The sequence below is a fragment of the Stegodyphus dumicola genome, chromosome 4 (genome assembly GCF_044657685.1).
Source record: "Stegodyphus dumicola isolate Sdum_Otavi_A_Nest chromosome 4, ASM4465768v1".
NCBI lineage: Eukaryota > Metazoa > Arthropoda > Arachnida > Araneae > Eresidae > Stegodyphus > Stegodyphus dumicola.
The window spans coordinates 206,585,879-206,606,915 of record NC_140771.1 but is presented as its reverse complement, the minus strand read 5'-3'; the positions used below and the strand labels follow the sequence as shown (position 1 = coordinate 206,606,915).

At 32.8% G+C, this 21,037-nt stretch overlaps 1 protein-coding gene across 2 annotated transcripts in view; it reads left to right on the top strand.

Annotated features, from left to right (window-relative positions):
* The window catches only part of Smg5 (Smg5 nonsense mediated mRNA decay factor), a 150,301-nt gene that overhangs the window by 23,237 nt on the left and 106,027 nt on the right, over window positions 1-21,037 (top strand). For both annotated transcript variants that reach the window (XR_015040860.1, XM_035366452.2), the window contains exon 4: window positions 6,834-6,999. Coding sequence is in view for 1 of the 2 variants with exons in the window: in XM_035366452.2 (XP_035222343.1) it covers window positions 6,834-6,999 (166 nt within the window). In the remaining variant the exon portion in view is untranslated. The remainder of the gene's footprint in view (window positions 1-6,833; window positions 7,000-21,037) is intronic.

Genomic DNA, 21,037 nt, shown 5'->3' with positions numbered 1-21,037 from the left:
ATGCCTTCGGAAAATAGTTTTAGAAATTATCATCTTTTCTTATGTCCTGTGAGAAAGGTGAAATACTCGTGTACGTTTCAAAAATCATACACAGTTGACTTTCCTTGCATTATTTCCTCAAGGAAATGTAATAAATTTGCAATGTGTACCGCCTTCATTGCGATTTTTCGATTTCGCATGGTGGAAGGGCGGATGTTCTCAAACATGTGCGTACACAAAAATACAAGGACAACATGAGTTGTTTTGAAAAAAACGAAAAATTAAATTTTTATTGGGAAGCAAAGGACCAAAAAGTTATTAATGCAGAATGTCTGTTCTCTGCCTTTTTACTGGAGCACAACGTGCCACTGAATGCATCGGATCTCGCTGCAGCTTTATTTAGAAAAATGTTTCCTGATAGTGAAATCGCTAAGAAATACTCAAGTGCAAGAACCAAAACAGGTGCAATTGTTAAAGAAATGGATTTGAAAAATAAATCTTCAGTTATTGATTGCATTAAAACAGCTCCGTTCTGCCTCTCTACAGATGGAAGCAATAATACTGATTCAAAACTGTATCCAATTAGTGTTTCTTTTTTTAATCCAGAGTCTTCAGAAAATGAGTGCAGTTTACTTTCTGTCCCCACTTTAGAAAAGCATTTGACAGGCTTTACTATAGCACAGCTAATTATTAAAACTTTAAAAGAAAATGTTGTTCCTCTGGATAATTGCTTAGCACTTAGTGCCGATAATGCACCAGTATTGGTAGGCTTGAAGACTGGTGTTGCAGGCATCTTAAGAAAGGAAAATTCAGATTTGCAGATTATGAGTTGCACCTGTCACCTTTTAAATTTAGCAGCTGAAAAAGGGGCAGCTTCTTTACCAATAAATGTGGATGAACACATTGTTGATATTTACTATTATCTTGAAAGGAGTTCTAAAAGGAAGGGAAAATTGAAACATTTTCAACAGCTGCATAACAGCAGTTTACAATTAGAAAACTTGAATGAAGTTATAAAATCAGCTAGGATTGACACCCAGTGGAGTTTAATTGGAAAACTGAAAGATGCTGATGGAATTTTAAAATATATTGAACTGTATAGAATTATGTTGGCCATCTTGACAGTTCCATATATTAATGCAGAGTGTGAGAGGATTTTTAGTGTTGTTGCGAAAACGAGGACTAAATTTAGATCTAAAATTAGTGATGACACATTAGGAAAACTTTTATTCGCGAAAGCAGGCCTACGTGGCAATTGCTATAAACAAAATTATGAAGTTTCTTTGTTAAAGAGAGCAAAATCTGCCACTGTTTATAACATTTGTACGAAAACTGATTAAAGTTTTTTTTTTTTTTTTTTTCCGTGTTTTCTTAAACGATGCAAATAGTAAAAATGTTTTTTATGTGTAAGGTATTTTTGTGTTGCTTGCATTTAAGAATTAGTTACTATTTAAAGTTAATTCATTATTAAAAACTATATTTTCATCATTTAAAAAGTCTTTTTAACATTGTGAAAAATCTCCCGATTTCTTTAAAAATTCTCCTGATTTTTGAGTGTCATAGGTTGGCAAGTATGTAAATAAAATAGCTTTTAGAATCCAGAAATGAAACTTATAAAGATGTTAATGAGCATAGCTGGTTGTTTGATTCAACTTTTCTTACATACATAATAACCAAAATGTATAAATAAAATCTTAAACATCAAGGCAGAGAGTCTATTATTGAGTTAATAGAGAGTACAAACACATTTGAGTCAAAATTAAATTTGTGCTTATCCCAAATAAAGGAATACAGCTTTTGCTGCTTCATAAAGTTTTAGAACTACATCAAGAAATGGGAGAAACTTGTGACAGTTAAGTATTCTAAAAATCTTGTATCTTTTTTAGATTAATAATTTTGAAATTAAATTTTCTGATTTTCATCAACTTCAACCCATTGCTTTATTTATTTCAAATCCATTTGTTAATAGTAATATTTCTAAAATATTACTGCAGATTGTAATTTTCAGTGTGATTTGCAAATCAAAACAAGAATATTACAAACAGAATTTAGGACACTCATGAGAAAAAATATCCACTCTTAACAGAAAATTTTCAAAAATTAAGTTCCTGTTGTTTTGAATTTACATTTACAAAAGTGCTTTTTCAGCAATGAACTTGTAAAGTTCAGATTCAGGATAACAAATGAACTTTGCATGAATTTAGCCATAACGTAACATATGACAGAGTATGATAAACTTGCAAAGGACAAACAGTATCTTGTTTCACATTAAAATATCCTTTTCCTGTATTTAATTTTCATCTTATTGGATTTTTAATAAATAGTACTTTAAAGAGTACGTAATTGCCTTTTTTCTTTAACATATTGCACCACAATTTTTTGTATTTGTACATTATATACATTTATAATTGAAATATTAAAAGTGCAATGTATGAGGGCTATCCAGAAAGTAGATTACGTTTTGGAATAAAAAAATAAACAAAGTATAGGAAACAAATTTTATTATATACAGATGAAAGCCACACTCAAATACTACTTTTCTACATAGTCACCATACAAATTAAGGCATTTATCGTAGCGATGTACGAGCTTGGAAATTCCTTCGTCGAAAAATTCGGCCGCCTGCGCCTTCAACCACTTCGTTACCTCTTCTTGCAGCTGTGCGTCGTCATCAAAACGCTGCATAGCCAGCCACTTCTTCATTGCTGGGAATAGGTGGAAGTCGCTCGGTGCCAGGTCGGGACTGTACGGCGGATGAGGAAACAACTCCCACTTAAAAGATTCAAGAACTTTACGAGTGACATTTGCCGTGTGGGGCCGGGCGTTGTCGTGAATCAACAAGATCTTAGAGCTCAACATTCCTCTGTGCTTGTTTTGAATTGCTCTTCTGAGTTTTTGGAGAGTTTGGCAATACCTTTGAGAGTTTATTGTAGTGCCTCTTTCCAGGAAGTCCACCAAAATTACACCTTTTCTGTCCCAAAAAACAGTCGCCATCATCTTCCTTGCCGACATTGTTTGCATGCATTTCTTGGGTTTTTGGGGAGAACTTGTGTGCCCCCACTGCATTGATTGCAATTTCGTTTCACAGTTCACATGTTTCACCCATGTTTCGTCACCAGTAACGATGCGATCGAGTAAAGAGTCACCATCCTTATGGTAAGCGTCCAAAAAGTTCAACGCTGCAGCCATTCGCTGATTTTTGTGGTCCTCTGTCAAGATTTTTGGAATCCATCTTGCACAAAACTTGTGGTAACCAAGCTTTTCGCTGATGATTTCGTGCAACAAACTTCGCGAAATTTATGGAAAACTCAAAGAAAGTTCCGTTATTGTGAAATTTCGATTTTCACGGACTTTAGCATTGACTTTTTCGAGAAGTTCGGCGGTCACTATGCTGGGTCTCCCACTTCGATCTTCGTCGTGAACATTGGTTCGGCCATTTTGAAATCTTATGACCCACTGACGCACTCCACCTTCAGTGATAATGTTGTCCCCATACACTTCACGAAGCTGCCGATAGATTTCTATCGGTTTACAGTTTTTTGCAGTCAGAAAGCTTATTACTGAGCACACCTCGCAGCTCGCGGGATTTTCAATTAACGCAGACATTTCAAACCGTCACAGTATCTGAACGGAGCACAGCACGAACCTCTCACTAGCACGGCTAGATGCAGACTGAGCTGCGCAACGCTCTGACCCCAAGATGGCCGCGCTAGCCCCGCCCCTAGCGGACACAGACGGAAACGTAATCTACTTCCTGGATGGCCCTCGTATAATTGTGATTCGTCAAATTTTTTTTAAATTCTAAATTGGCTTGGGTCAAATTAAAGATTGGGCACCACTGTGTCAACTATTAGGAAAAGGCACCAAATAAGTAATATAATTCCCCCCCCCAAACTTGAAGTAGCTTTGGGATTAGTTATTAACCCTTGGGCTATTAATTTAATTTTGGCATTTTGCATGGAATCACTATAAATGGTGGTTCACTTTTCATATTGTTGCCATCAAATATTAGAGCCCTTCGTTATGTTTAAAGAAATTAAATAATGAAGAAGCTGCATAAGTATATGTATGTTTCTCGCATTGTGATAACACAATGGTATCTCAATGATACATCAAATTTTGAATAATGTAATCCTGCACCCAAATATGGGCATCTGGAAGACCTAATTTGGAATTCATTTTATTATTTATTTCATATTTTGCAAAAATTTAACAAATTTTTGATTAACAAACTCAACAATTTCAAAGTGAGCAATGGCAACACTGTACGGAAAGGAAAAAAAAAAAGAAACTTTTTTTTTATCTCCAGCACACGAGACTGTGTATCAGAAATTCTAAAGATATGCTGTTTTTAAATTATTTTGTGATATTGCTGTTGAATTGAATTTTAAGGTTTAGGTGCGGAGAACATGATATTTAATAAATAAAGGTAACATAAAACATTAAAAAAATGCCCCTTTATGCATAATGTAAAATCTGAAGACTTTCATATTTTTTTTTTTAAATTATATGTTGTAATATTGTATCATGTTTTAATTAATACTGTAGCGAACAAGCACTGAAGCAGTAAAGAGGCATATGAGTAAGCAAACACCCAAACAATAAAGAAGGCAAATTAAAAAGTTATAGGCAAAATTTATAATTTTAAGTTTATGATTAATTAAAAATGCAAGAAACATCAGTACTAAAACTCTTACATTTTGGGGGAAATCTTGTAATTTTTTTGTGCTGTCTTCTCGTGTACATAGAAGTCTGTTTTTCATAAAGAACATGGAAGAATTATGCAAATTTTTCATCTATACAACTTCAGCACAGTGTTACCAGAAAATTTTCAACTAAAGTAGCAAAAGCTTACATGACCTCTGACATCATCACAAATTTACTGTCTCTTGGTTCCGTAAGTTATAGACTATATTCGACTCTTAGTCTTTTTAATTACATATCTTAGCTTTAATGAAACTTTTAAAACTATAATTGTTCATTTTCAATTGTTTAAATATCCATTTCTTTTTTAATTAATTCTTGTTTAATTTAGGTTCCATTTTTAAATTAATTTTTGTATGACCGTTCTTAAGACATTCCTCACGTTTAGATTGTTAGCGCTTTTGTGCTAAATTTTTTTAGTTGGCAGTTAATTTCTTTAATTTATTGCTTTTTTTACTTAATTGTGAACATTTTAACTGATGAATGTTTTTCAGTGAGGCTTATTTCAGATTCTGATCACTTAAGAAAGCCTTGTTCTTTCACTTGTTGAATTTATTTGTGTTGTTATTTAGAAAAATGCTTTGGTTTTCGTCATTTCCATTGCTTAGTTCTCAGCAATATTATAATCAGAAGAATGAATTTCATTTCTTTCTCTGTTTGGGTGCACAGTATATGTTTCATTTCTGTTTGGGTACCCAATCCGCAAGTTCTTTTGTTCGATTCGTAATCATCATAGAACTCGAATGGTGAACTGACTTAAAAACAAAACACATGGGAGCCGAGGGAGGAAAGTGAGAGGTCCTGAAGTTTTTTTTTTTTTTTTTTTTTTTTTCTTTCTTTCCCACTTTTTCCTCCTCGTCCTCGTTATACCGGCATCAGGCTGTGCAGCTTTGAAAAGCAAAGCCCACATGTAAACAGGATTGCCAGATGCCAACGTCTGTTTTAGCCTAAACAAACTATTTTTATTTTAAATGTAATTTATTTTTAATTAATACATTATTTTAACATGTAAGCATTTCACGATATATTAAAAATAATCTTTGAAGTTGCAAGAAGTAGTGTAAGGAAATGATGGAAATTGCAAAATCACAAATACTAAAATTTTAGTAGCACAAGTTTGTCAAAAGTCGCAAATTTGCGAAAAATCGCACAATCTGGCAACACTGCATTAGCATTGCAAATAGACCAAAATAGACGTGTCCTATGCATATTCCCTTTTTGCCACATAAATACTTTTTGGCAACATTGAGGGTTGCCACAGAACTAATTTGGCTGCACACTGCTTTACCTTATGAATACTTTTTCATGACTTTTTGTTGAAAGTGCAGATAATAAGAAAATACGTAAATTTTTATAATATTTGATTTCAGGAACCTATCTGAATAATTTTATTGAACTTTGCAAACAAAAAATTCTTGAATTATTTGGACCAGTAAAATCATATGGGTTTTCTCAAGGTGACTCACACCAGCATAATGATAAATGCAAGCCTTATCACATATTAAATGTGATAATCATGTATGTGACCAACTGTTTTTAGTTATTTATTTTTTAGATTACATCACTAAAATTTATTTTTATTTTAAGCATTTTCTCCTGCTAATCGCATATTCAAATTGAAATTTAATAATATTAATAATAATAGTTTTGATGGCATCATGTAAAAAGTAAATAATGGTACTTGGTTATGCATGTGCCATGCATTTTGGCACATGTTAGGTGATGATTTGTTTGGTGATGACAAGGCAAGTGGCATTACCTGCCATGCTATATGTATGTGTTTGCCATCCATAAACTATTCTTATAAACAGAAATTGATTACAATTATAAAACATACCAAAATGTTTGACAGGTGCATAACAGAAAACCAACTAAAAGTAACCAACTAAAAGTGGTAGATTGCATACTATTTGATCACCAAAAGTACCTAAACTAACTAAAAATGGTAGATTGCATATCACATGATCACAAATTAATTCATAGAATTTTAAAATTAATTTTAAATGAAAAAATTGGTTTACGTGTATAAAATATTATTACTGCAAGTTTTTTAAAGTAAGTAATAAATATTCTAAATAATTTTTTGGAGCACATCTATTATATTTATTGCAGTTTTTCTTTTACTGTTTTAAATGATATTCCTTTTCTAGAAATTGCTGGAATCAGAATACTATCGAAATGCTGTTATAAGTCATTTGCTAGCTGGAATTGGGTTTTATCATCATATGCTTCTACGAATACAGACTGAATTCCACATTGATTTGGAAGGAAAAGTTGATGCTCCATTTCTCTGGCATTTGAAAGGGGTAAAGAAAGGTAGTTAAAAATGCATTTATTAAATTACAATATTGTTTCACTACATCGCAGTTAAAAATCTGTATTGATTCAGAATTAAAAATGCTCCTCCTGATTTAATCTTCTCATTTATCGTAGATTTATTTGCAAGATGCAGAATTCTGGGGTAATGATTTGTGCATTATGTGAAAGTGATTAATATGCATAGAAATCTGTGATAATATTTTGTGTATCATTAAAAATCTGGGAAAAGAAGAGTACCATTGGGGATTCATTGTTTAAAAAAAAAAAAAAGAGAGAGAGAGAGAGAGAGAGAACAGCAGATATTAGGATGCTAGTTGATTCTGCTTGCATCATATGAAATTTAGTATCAGTATTTTCTGATTATTCACACCCCCACAAAAAGTTGTCAACTTATTGACAATGATATAAATTGGTGAAAAATATTTGTTTATCTTTCATGGTTTATAGGTATTGCTCAGTTTATAAAACATAATAAAAAGAAACATTTTCTAATCAAGAAATTTCGTGCAAAAAAACAATCACGTGTGGCTGATACATCATCTTTACAGCAAGTGAATACTGTTCAAGCAAGTCATGGCTAAATACAGTCAAAAGTCGTTAATTCGGACACCCATAATCCGGACCTCAAAGCTACAAACTTTCTGCGCATGCGTCGCGCTGACGCATGCGCGTAAGACCCTTTACTGCTGCGAATTTGCGTGTGCGCGTGCGCAAAATACGTTTACGAAAGCGCGTTTAACGTATAACGGACGGGATAAGCTAAGCTAAAATTATTTAATTATCTATTTCAGTTAATGTAGCAGATTGCGTTGTTCCTTGATCTTCGAATTGGATCCGGATTATTATTTTTTGCAGACAGTTAGAGCAATTTTATAAAAGTAAGCTTGAACTTTCGATTATGTCAAATAGAATTTCCGATATATATTTACGTAATGTAATATTATATTTACGTAATGTAATCGATATGTAAAGGATATACAAAGCGAAAGTATCTTTCGGAGTCCATTAAACAAAAAGTGGAATTGCTGCAAAAAATGGATAAAGCCATATCCTTTGTTTATCTAAACTTTAACGTTTGTTTATCTTTAACGCACAGCGGCGTGCAATGAATTGGAAGTTGATCTGTCAGCACTATCCTTATCTTAAGGGCAGATGTTTTTATTTTATTTGGCTTATAATTGCTTACTCAATGTAGTATTTCATCTCGATGTACTCCGTCTAAAGTGACAGAGGTTATTGAAAACAAAAAAATTTCGATTGACAAATTAGTCGGTATTCTCGACACTGCAATTATAGGACTTGAACAGCGGAACTTTGTTACTGAACAAGAAATTATGTCTGTTTATAGAATTAAAGAGAATATATTATCACATAAAATACGAAGCAACTTAAACAACTTACATTAAAAGAAATGTTTAATAAAGGAAACAAATAAATATTAAGCTTTTTTTTTTTTTTTTTTTTTGTAAATTTTGATACCCTTTAGATCATAATTGTTCTTTATTTCATAAATTACGGTTTCATATTTTTAATTTTATAATTTCTGCATGCCAGTTTACCAGATTTAAACTGATGATCTATAATCCGGAAAAATCGATAATCCGGAATCGCCGAAGTCCTGACGAGTCCGGATTAACGACTTTTGACTGTATAACACATATAGGTATTGCTCAGTTTATAAAACATTATAAAAAGAAACATTTTCTAATCAAGAAATTTCGTGCAAAAAAACAATCACGTGTGGCTGATACTTACATCATCTTTACAGCAAGTGAATACTGTTCAAGCAAATCATGGCTAAATATAACACATATAATTTCACATGCACACAAACACATGAGAGATATGTGTATGCATGAGTTAGCTGTTGGCATCAGTATACAAGAAAATATACCCAAAATGGCAAATTTACGATATGTTGAAACTGTGGATGCAGATAATCAGAAAGTGCCTTAATATCATTCAAAGCATTAATCTTCTCACAAGCTCTTTCCTTAAAAGTAGATGTCTGTGGATGTTAAAAGAAACTAATTATATTTACATGCGTAAGCCACTTTAATGCATTAATTTTTTTATACTGCACTTTGATACAAGACACTTTATTTTATTAACAGTGTGTTTTAAAAATGTTCTATTATATAATTTGTTATTATATTTTATAATTACTGAATTTTAGATAAAAAAGAAGAGACAAAATGATATGAACAACACGTTGTTAATCTCGTAATATACGCCTGTACTTAAAAGAGAATTTAAGAATTTTTCATCAAGTTTTCCAACCTAAGTTAGGCTAAATAGGAAACAAGTTTTTCTGTAAAATATGCCATTTTGAAACCATATGTATTCTATATGCATATCCTAGCCTTTAAAAAGTGTGCCAAGAAAATTTATTATGCTAATATTTAAATTTAATATGCTTAATATTTAAAAGAGTTATTAAACATAATAATTTTATAATTATTATACTAGAATTTGTGTAATTTCATAAAAAGGTTCAGTGTTTTTATTTGGATATATCATGAATTAAAATGCATTTTTGTTTAATTTAATCAGATAAAAATATTATTATCCATGTGTTAGTTTTTTAAGAACCATGTGTTAGTTTACTTTCCTCATTAAGAAACATTCTTCACTTATGCAAATAAATCTTTTTTCATGCATTACTTATATAACACTGAGGCGGTATAACTAAAAATACAAAATTACTATGCCCACTTCATAAATATTACCATTCAAATCATCTTCCATGAAAATGCTCTCTCGTTGCCTCTTGGGAAAAATATATTTAAAATAAAATCAATGTGTTGCACATACATTTGGGCATCCTGATTCAGTTACGACTTCGAAACATTAACCCGCAGGAAAGCGTGGGGGGTATATCATACCCCCACAACTACATAAAAGTGGAATATTCCTAACTTGTGAAACTAAAATTCTGTGCTGCAATCCGTAGCTGTGTTTCTAGTTGTGGTTGACTTTCAGAATTGCTTTTTCTTTGACTGTGTGTTTCAGAAAAAGATTTATCGGTATTTTATTGGAACTGGGGTATGACACACCCCAGTTCTGGGTCACAACCCAGGAACTGGGGTTGCGCCTGTCAGCGTAAGTGTTTTTCTGACTAAATATTTAGTTCAGAAATTTATTTCTAGAGTGTAACAGTAAATATTTCTACTTGCAAGTGATTTTAAAGTACTTGACATTAAATTCTTAAAAATTTCTAACTGCATTATGGTAGAAAGAATGACTCCCTATGAATTGGAGTTGGCCTGTGAGATTTATTAGAAATATTTGAAAGTGATAAAGATTGCATTTCAGAAACTGAAGATGAAGCTAGGAATATTTTCTACACTGTTTTTGTTTCGCAAAAGGTAAAACATTAATTCCTAATGTTCCTAAAAAAGGAAAAACTGTTCTTATGCATTAAACATTATATAACGATCGTACTATAGCTGATACGATTGGAGAAAATAAAACATCAGGAATTATATGTTTTTATAATATGACTAAAGGAGCAGTGGATATGGGGAATGAAATGTCAGACAGTTATTCAATTGCCAGTATAACAAGGAGGTAGCCAATGGTAATTTTCTTTCCTGCACTGAATATTGCTGTAATAAATGCTTGAATTATATTACATTCAAGTGCTAATCCACCAACCAGAAACAGAAGTCTGTTTTTGAAGGACTTAGCATTACAATTAATGAAAAAAAGTATTGAACAAAGATCAGAGATTAATACTTTACCAAGAAATTGATGTACTGCATGCAAAACAAATGCAAAAGTTTCGACGAAGAATTAAAACAAATACATGAAATTTGAAACAACAAGTCTGAAAGATGTGATAAATTGCCCTCGCACTAAGGACAGAAGAACGTGAATGCAATGTTTAAAATGTGAAAACATTCTGTACCAAAAACACATGAATGTATTTCGTTCAAAGTGTAATGAAATAAAATAAGCATTGTGTATTAGAGATGCAATGAAACTTAGAGGCATGGTGTTTATTTTTTTTATTATTTTCATTTATCTTAATTTTAACTCTTAAGATTATTTTGTAAATTAATTTTTTGAAACCCAATTATTATTCACGTATTTATGATACACGAGAATAAGAAAAACAGCTTTAAAACAAAATAAAACTATTTTTATTGTATTTTAAATACTGGGGTATGTGATACCCCACACGCCCACTCTAGTAACTTTTCTTGGTGCAACTTCCGCCTGGTTAAGAACTAATACTTAAAAAAAAATTAAATCTATAATATTAAAATTTATAGTTTGAAAGCCTTTAAGTGGCATATAGATTCACCGTCCTTTCCTATTCTTTTTCCGTGTCTTAGTAATATATGGTGTGTTGTTATCGTTATCAACATCACTAATGTCCATCACTATCATCATCATCTTTCTCTAATTCAGCCTGACACTGCCATGATTTCAATTGGCTCACATGAGTTGCCATTCTAAAGAAATGTCCTTTGATCTTATCTTCTAATTGACTCACTCTATAGGTATCACTTGGTAAAACTTTTGTAACTACCAAAGGTCCTAGATATTTTGGTTGATTTAGGTACTCTTCTCATAACTAATATTTCTCCTCATTTGAACGTTAAAAATTTGCTTTTCTTCTTGTCATAATTTGCTTTAATTTTTATCTGCATATCTTAATTTCTTTGTAGTTTCATTCTGTAAGATTACTGGATTCTCATATTCATTTGCATCTTCGTCTTTAATCATCCTCATCAATCTGTCGTTAAATTTTGGTGAATAACAGTGAAGCATTTTGAAAAGAGTTTTATTTGTAGTCTTATTTGTCATATTGTTTAAATTTCTTTTGCATTCCTTAATCTTTTTGTCCCAGTCCCTATTATTTGGATTTTTCATATTCGTTTTTAATTGTAGCCAAAATTGTTCGATTTGCTTTTTCCACTATTCCATTATCACTTGGATGTTGAGTTGAATTAAGCGTATGACTGATTCCGTCGTTTTCATAGTACTCTCGAAATTCCTTCGCTGGGAAACATGTTCGTCTCTATCGCTGATAATTTTTTCTGGTAACCCAAAATCATCTACTAAACTCATCAATGCAACTAACTCATACTTGGTTGCAGTACTTTATAGGATATAAGCGTGTAAATCTTGTAAAGTTATCAATTATTACAAATAATTCTGTATTTCTTCTTGAACTTTTTACGAATGGTCCTAAATGAACTACATGTGTGAATGCAAAAGGTCTTCTACCAGGTCTAATTGGATACATTACTCCTTGTTTCTTACGACTAGGCACTTTATTTACTAAGATTCAAAACACATCGAAATGTGACGCATAACATATCGTTTCATTCCTTTAAACCAGTATGACTCCTTGATTTTGGCAACAGTTCTATCTGCTGAAAAGTGTCCCAAAAGATTGTGAAACTTACTACAATACCTTTTCTCATCGACTTGGGTATGACATATAACAATTTCTCCTTCTCCCGATCTTTACGAAACAATCGATTATTCTTCAAGACGTAATTTTCAGTTGCATATTTCTCTGCATTCGTTCTATCATTTATCTTTTTCTTTAAAATGTGTATTAATTTGCATAATTCTGGATCTGAATGCTAAATCATAAGAATTTGTTCATCTATCGTTAGCAGTAAACAAACTTGCAAGTTGTTCTCAATTATCTTCTGGTGTAAAGTTTCTTCTGGTTGATCAACTGGCAATCAGCTCAATGCATCTACGTAATCATCTATGAGGATTTAAAGTTTACTTTGTGTTTAAATAAACTAAAGCCTGTCAGTCTGTAATTATCGTAAATCAGATTCCAATAAAAAATTGTCAAAGTCCAAACTACAGCCGAATTTGCTTGAATGATAATTCTTTTCTGTTTCTGTTGTTCCTTCACTTACACAATAAACTAAATGCCACTTTTTATCTTCACCTTTTTGCAGCAGCATTCCTACCAGCCCTTTGCTACTCGCGTCTATGTGCACTTCAGTTTCTGCTTCCGGATTATATAACACTAGTACTGGTTCATTAATGAAATGGTCATTTAGAATACTGAATGTTTCTTGCTGATCTTTGTTCCAATGAAATGTCCATCCTTCCTTGTCAGTCTGGTTAACGGCTCAACTTTCTCTGCATATTTCGATACAAACCTTCTAAAGAAACTTCTAAGACCTAAAAATGGTTTAACTTCATTGGTTAGTTTAGGAAAGTTTAATATGACTCATACTTTTCTTGGTCCAGGTTGCATACCATTCGATTTTATTAGAAATCCCAAATACTCAACTTCATCTTTTCCAAATTTGCATTTTGTCAGTTTCAGTGTCAGCTTTCCTTCTCTCAATCTATCAAACACTTTTCAAAGTTTTTCCATCATTTCTTTCCAAGATTTAGCCAGAATTAATATGTTGTCCAAATAGCGTAATCGTACCTGCCAACTTTTACGAATTTTTCGTAATTTTTACGAAAATGCCTTTGTCTTTACGATTTTACGATCGTAATCCATTTTTTACGATTTTTTTCCTTTTTCAAGTGTTTTTAGTGATTATTGTCAAAATTTTAGAATTTTTCACCAATTCAGCGATTTTCGCCAATTGCATCGTGTTTTACCGCCAACTACCGACTACTTCGAATCCAATAACCTGCGGTTTTTTCCAACTCGCCGCTTAACCAGCCAATCCAATGCGCTGAACTTGTTTCTCCCACTCTTTTCTTTGTGGGCGCCAGATTATTTTTTTCGCATTCGCTTCAGCAGCAAGGGAATTACTCAGCGAGCGTGGATTGTCGCATTCTTTTTTTTTTTTTTTTTTTTGTTTGTTTGTTTGCACGTGCTAGGAATTTTCTTAATACGTCGTTGTTACGAAATGAGTTCAAAAAAACCGTACTCTCAATATTTTCGGCCAGCCTACAAAGCCGAATTTCCAACAATTAAAGAATCCTTCAAAGGAAATAACTATGCATTTTGCAACGTGTGCGACTTCATAATAAGTCACGGTGGAAGAAGCGACATTGTGAAGCATGTTAAGTCTAAAAAGCATGAAGTTAATGCTTCGGCTTCGACAACGTCAAAGAAAGTGGATGATATTTTTTCAAATTCGAATGCCGATGTCATTTTGGCAGAGTGTTTGTTTACTGCATTCCTCATCGAACACAACGTGCCGCTAAGCGCTGCCGATCACGCCGGTCAACTTTTCAGACGGATGTTTCCCGACTCCAAGATTGCTCAGAAATATGCTTATGCTCGCACGAAAACATCTTCTATTGTGAACGAAATTGCTTGCGATGCACAAAGTAAAACGATAGCTGCACTTCAGAATTCAACATTTTAGGTGTCAATCGATGGCAGCAACGACAGCGATTGGAAGCTTTACCCCATCGTTGTCACATATTTCTGTGATGTTTCTAATGAAATGAAAACTCATCTTTTGCGTCTTCCATTGTTAAATGGAGATGTTACGGGGGAAAATATTGCCTCCTTGGTAATTAATGAGTTAAAACAACTTAACATCCCAATATCAAACTGCATTTCATTTGGTGCAGATAATGCTCATGTCATGTTAGGTGACAAAAAGGGTGTAGCCTCTTTCCTCAAAAAAGAACAAAATGAATTAATTGTTATTGGATGCCCATGCCACTCAATTAATTTGGCAGCACAAAAAGCTGCAGCTACTTTATCATTAAATATTGACCAGCTTCTGATTGATGTGTTTTTCTGTCTGGAAAAAAGTGTAAAAAGGAAAGAAAACCTAAAAATTTCCAAGAACTGTGCTCTGGTGAAATGAGAAAAATTCTGAAACATGTATGCACGAGATGGTTATCCTTAGACAGAGCGCTAGGAAGGTTTATTGAACAGGGGGATGCATTGCTAAAATATTTCCACGAAGAGACTAAAACGAAACCACAGATCCCATCAAATTTGTCAGCATATAAGATTCCAAAAACCAACTTTGCTTCTTTTCAATGTGTTAGAAAGTACTTTTCCTCAGCCTGTGATTACATTGTAAGGAAGTTTCCTTTGCAAAATGAAGTTTTTTTAAATGCTGAAGTGGCAAATTTGAAACAAATTGAAAATTTATCTTTTGAAAAGATTCGTTTTTTAATGATAAATTTCCATTTTTGTTAACAATTAAAGAAAATTAATGCCATAATGATGCTTTAGATGAACTACAGAACCAATTTTCTGTCGCACAGTTTGAAGACTTTGCCAGTTCTGGAGAAGATAGACTTGATGTCCTCATTGGTACCTTAAAAAGAATAAAAAGAGCTGATGGAACACCAAAATATGATAGACTAGCAAGAGTTTTATGTGCTATTCTCGTAATTCCACATAGTAATGCTGAGTGCGAGAGAGTCTTTAGTGTTGTGAAGAAAAACAAAACTATGTTTCGTTCTTCAATTTCACCAAAAACTCTAGAAAACATTTTAATTGCTAAATGTTATGAGGAAACTAATTGTTATGACAGGAAAATTTTCCAAAGAATTTTTGGCTAAAGCCAAAAAATGCACTCTAAATTCATTGCAATAATTTTTTTTGTGTAACATTAAGTTCTTGTTTTATGTTTCCTAATAAATTTTTTAGTTACTACTTAATTGAGATTTACTAATGTAAGTACAATTTTCTTTTTTCTATTTGTATAAATTGTTATTTTTTTTTTAATATCAAAGCATGATATTAATTCTTCGTGTTCTTCTGAATTTTGGAGAAATCTTCTGAATTTTTATCTTTAGAGGTTGGCAGGCATGCATAATACATTTTTATGAAGCAATGGACCTAAAACTTGATTCATAAGTCTCTGAATAGCTAACCCAAAGATCATACGTTCAAATTGACCAGTATCATCTAGAGCAGTGTTTCTTAACCTTCCTAGCGAGTCGCACCCCATTGAATCTGAAAATATATCTCCGCACCCATTGAAAAATGTGTCTTAATTTTTTTAGTCTAGAAAAATGAATTTTTTGCGAAACTTATTGTTTACTAGCAGCTTCGCTGCCAGCCTTTGTCTGGCTTTTAAATGTACCGAAAAAATGGCTGGAGGGAACACCAAACGTTAAATTTAAAAACTGCGTGGAATTTTACTCTGCAGAACAACTTCATTAAAAAAAAAAGTTATTACGTATAACAAAATTACAACGAAATAAGCAATACCCCTTAATACAAATATTAATTATCCTAATAAGTAAATTAACCAACTTCCCTTTGCAAAATCATAAGAACTCAAATGGTATAAAGGAGGTCAAGAACTTTGTTTTCTAAAAAAAAAAAAAAAAATCACTCAAAACTTTTCAATATCTTAAAAACAGTGAAATGAGCAATAAATAACATAAAAGAATACCCAAAAATATATATATTCTGCAAAGCAAAGTATAATTAATGATATTTTATCTTATATTTTCAAGAGAAAAAAATTACAATGTGAAGCAAAAGCAAAGTTTAAAGTTGTAAAAAAACATTTAGCAGAAGTAGCAATAGAAGCTCCCTAAGGTTATGTACTGTGCAGACATTAAAGACAAAAGTTTTAAACTTAATTTATTAACAATATATAAAAATAAAAACACAATGAATAAATTTAATCAATATCAGAAACTTAAAGAGTATGACATAATCATTATAAAAAAAATTACACTTAGTTGATCATCCATTAACCTCAAGGGTTTTTCCTTGAAAGAATATTACACTATTAAAGACACAGTAAATATTTTACCTGATCTTTAAATACTGGCATTCAATACGCGAAAAACTTATCACTGAACAGAAACTACGCAGTTATTATGAAATTCGCTTCACTATCAATAAGTCCATGCTTTGTGGTCAAGAAGGCACCTGAAAAATTAAACTAAATCCTTGAAAGCACTTAAACCGGCAAAAAGCCGCTCACTGTAGTTACACACGAGAAATCACAGCTTGGAAAAACATCGCCGCCGAACCGTAGAAACAGGATGCCACCCATAGCCGGACGAGTACGATTGCAAAGAAATGAGAGGCATCCTAAAACATTTCTATAAGGATAATTCATCATCTCATCGTTTCTTCTTTTGTACTGGGACCTTGAGACTTTGAGTATTTCACACCTTTAACTATTGGAAGGGAAGTAATTTGTATTTTAAAAGACATGAATCGATCAACTATGTCTTCTATATATAATTGCTGATGAATCAGGACAATATTGTTCTCATATTCAAATTCCACACCTTTTTGTTTTACCCAAAATTTTCAAATCAAAATGTGAATTCAGGACTTTTAATATCCTTTTAGCTTGAACTTCACTTTTTCCAAACACAACAATATCATCAACATAAACCAACAGAATGACAAAATCTGTAAAACGATAGACACAATTACACCACTCAAACTTGGTAAACCCTAGGTTACATAGCGTTCTATCTAACTCTTAGTACCATAATCGCCCGCTCTTATGCAGACCATACAAGGCTCTATTTAAACGACACACAAAAGTTTCTTTATCTCGCTCTACAAAACCCTGAGGTTGGGACATATAAATTTCCTCAGATAAAGGAGCGTAGATATAAGCACTTCTTACGTCGCACTGTATGTTTGTCCATCCAAGGTGTGCAACTAAGAGAGAGAAAAAAAGCCTTATTACTGAAAAGTTGACTACAGGTGAGTAGGTTTCATCATAGGGTATCGTATTTAATTTGCCGATAACCCTGAGCCACTAAACGAGCAATATTTCCAAATTCGTCACGTTTAATATTGAGAATCCACCTGCAACCTAGTGGAGTCTTGTCTTTAGGAAGTGGAACAAGATGCCATACCTTATACTTTCACATGTTGGCCATTTCCTCTTCCATCGCCTCTATCCATTTATCCTTTTCTGTGGATTTCATTGTCTGGTTATAAGTGTTTGAAATTGAAACCTCTAGTCAGCTGTCTTGTCTATATGACGTTGAAGGAGTGCCAGTTGGGTCGATTTCACCACTATAAGTATTGCTTCCCTTGAAATCAAACAAAGTAGTATCATACTGAATATTATGCTCAGTGCAATACTTTTCTACATCATTTGGTGATCATAGTCTTTGATTAGACCCATTCTCAAAGTAGTACACATCCGTACGAGTGCCGTCTGGCCTTGGAACAGGTTTACGAAGCCAAGTTACGTGTCTCAATGTAGATTGAGTGTCAGTGCTAGGTATAGAAGAGGGTACATTGGTATCAATTCTTTCCTCTATTTCAGGAAAATAGCCAACTGGAGTATCAGTAGATTGGAACTTGACCCTCTCTTCAGATTCCAGATCAGGAAGGGTGCCCAGTGCAGCTCCACTGCAACTTCTCTACATTCCAGTTGATTCTTTAAAAGTAGCATTTAGAGTTTCTACTACCTTTTGTTCATTTTCCAACCAAATCTTATATCCTTTTGTTTGTACACTGTATCCAATCAATCGTCCCTTCGTTGCCTTTGGATCAAGCTTAGAATTTCTTTTAGCCTTTGGAATTCCCATGTAGGCAATCGTTCCAAATGCCTTGAGGTGACGCACTAATGGTTTCCACTTAGTATACAATTCGAATGGGGTTCTATCTTGGCCTTTATGACAAATTCTATTAAATGAATATGCAAAATACATCACTGCATCTGACCAAAATTCGGAACTCATTCCACTATCATGTAAAATTGCTCGTACATTGTTGAGAGCTGTCTGATTGAATCTCTCACAAACTCCATTTTGTTCTGGAGTATATATATCTGTAAATTTGTGCTTTACTCCATTTTTATTAAATATGACCTGAATTGTTTATTGTTATTCTCGTCCGTTGTCAGTTCTAAAGTATTTCAACTTAAGGTTCAGAGATCTGTCAGCACGTGCTATATGCCTTTCAAATTCTTCAAACAGCTACAATGGGGTACACTACCACATAATGAGAATATTCGTTAATAAAGGAAACAAAATAACATTCACTATTCCTACCTGGAATGTTAATAGGTCCCCATATATCAGAAAAAAAACCTTTCAAGCGGTCTCTTCACTTGAATACCTTCTACAGGTCTATAGGAGATTCGTCTTTGCTTATTGATTTGGCAATGTTCACAAAACAAATTAGGCGAGTTCTTTAACATAGGAAGACCTCGAACTGAATGTCTCTTACTAGTCCTGACAATAGCACCATAATTTATATGACCAAACCGACCATGCCATAATTCACTATTGTTATGCTGAACTATGGATGCTTCAAATTTCACAGATTTGCCCCCCTCTTTCACTATTTTCGGGAATACACGATAGTTACTTCCTATCAACTTAGCCTTGAAAATAGTTTCATTTTCATCATTAGTAATTTTAATTTGCCCATTTTTACCATAAATTCTCGCTTTATTGATATCCACCTTAGGTCCAGATATTAAATTTCGTCTCAGTTCTGGTGAGTATAAAACATCTTTAAACAAAATAATTCTATTCCCAAATTTCATTTTAACAGTACCTTTCCCATGAATTGGAAAAGTTGCCCCATCAACAGCTACTAGCATATTGTTATTCTTCACAGGAGAAAAGGGATCGTACAATTCACGATTTTTACAAAAATGATGAGATACAGCAGTATTAAAAATCCAACTATCATCATTTTCCTCCAAGCTGTTAATATTAGCTTGAGCTATGAAAAGGGGCTGAGCATGGGAATTATTTTTACCTTTACACAACTTGGGTTTATTCTTATACTTAGGGGATGTTTTATTACTACTAGATACAGCTGAGGAAACAGAAGAAGCAGGCGAGGGTGATCTGAAAAAATTACCTTTCATTCTACAGTACTTTTGAATATGACCTGGACGGCCACATTTATAACACTTGAACCCTTTAATCTGCTTAAATTGAACTTCTATAGTCTTGTTAGAATTGTTCCTATCTGTCTCCCTTAAATTAAGACGTGTTTCTTCTGCAAGTATTTCCAGTTCAACATTTTTAAATATGAACTTTTCATCTGACCACCTGAAAAGGTTCTGAACTACCTGATCATATTTTTCTGGAAGAAACCTAAGAAACTGAAAACATATATATACATCTCGTACTACAGCCTGATTAATATCAGCCAATTGTTCAGTTATCCATTTTAATCTAAAAGAAAAGAAACTAATACTTTCATTTGGCTTAATTTTACAATTTAAGAACTCTGAAAACACGGACATATGTCTAGATCGATAATCTGGCTGAAAAAATTTGGCAAGCGTATTCCATGCAACTACCAGATCATCTATTTCACGTATTAAGTTCCTATATTCAGGGCTTACATTCATATAAATCAATGATAATGCCAAACGACTTCTATTTTGATAGTCGACAACAATTTCTTTTGTAATACCCTTCTTAACATCATTTAAATCAGGATATTTTTCAATACCTTTAACCAAAAGCCATACATTTTTCTCATTTAAGACAAACTTCATGTCTTTAGACCATGTAAAGTAGTTATATGCATCAAGTTTAGCAATACTATGCATAACATTAACAGTAGCCATATTTGAATTTCAACAAAAAACGCATCCCCAGGCTTTTAAGTCCTAAATTATTTTTAAACTTCAAAAGTCTGCACTAAAGATAACTCAAGGGCTGGGTCCATAACCAAAATGATGCGAAAGCAAAGTTTAAAGTTGTAAAAAAACATTTAGCAGAAGTAGCAATAGAAGCTTCCTAAGGTTATATACTGTGCAGACATTGAAGACGAAAGTTTTAAACTTAACCAATTTATTAACAATATATAAAATAAAAACACAATGAATAAATTTAATCAATATCAGAAACTTAAAGAGTATAACATAATCATTATCAAAAAAATTACACTTAGTTGATCATCCATTAACCCCAAGGGTTTTTCCTTCAAAGAATATTACACTATTAAAGACACAGTAAATATTTTACCTGATCTTTAAATACTGGCATTCAATACGCGAAAAACTTATCACTGAACAGAAACTACGCGGTTATTATGAAATTCGCTTCACTATCAATAAGTCCATGCTTTGTGGTCAACAAGGCACCTGAAAAATTAAACTAAATCCTTAGTAGCAAAGGGTAAGAGTAACTGCAGTGCTCCGTT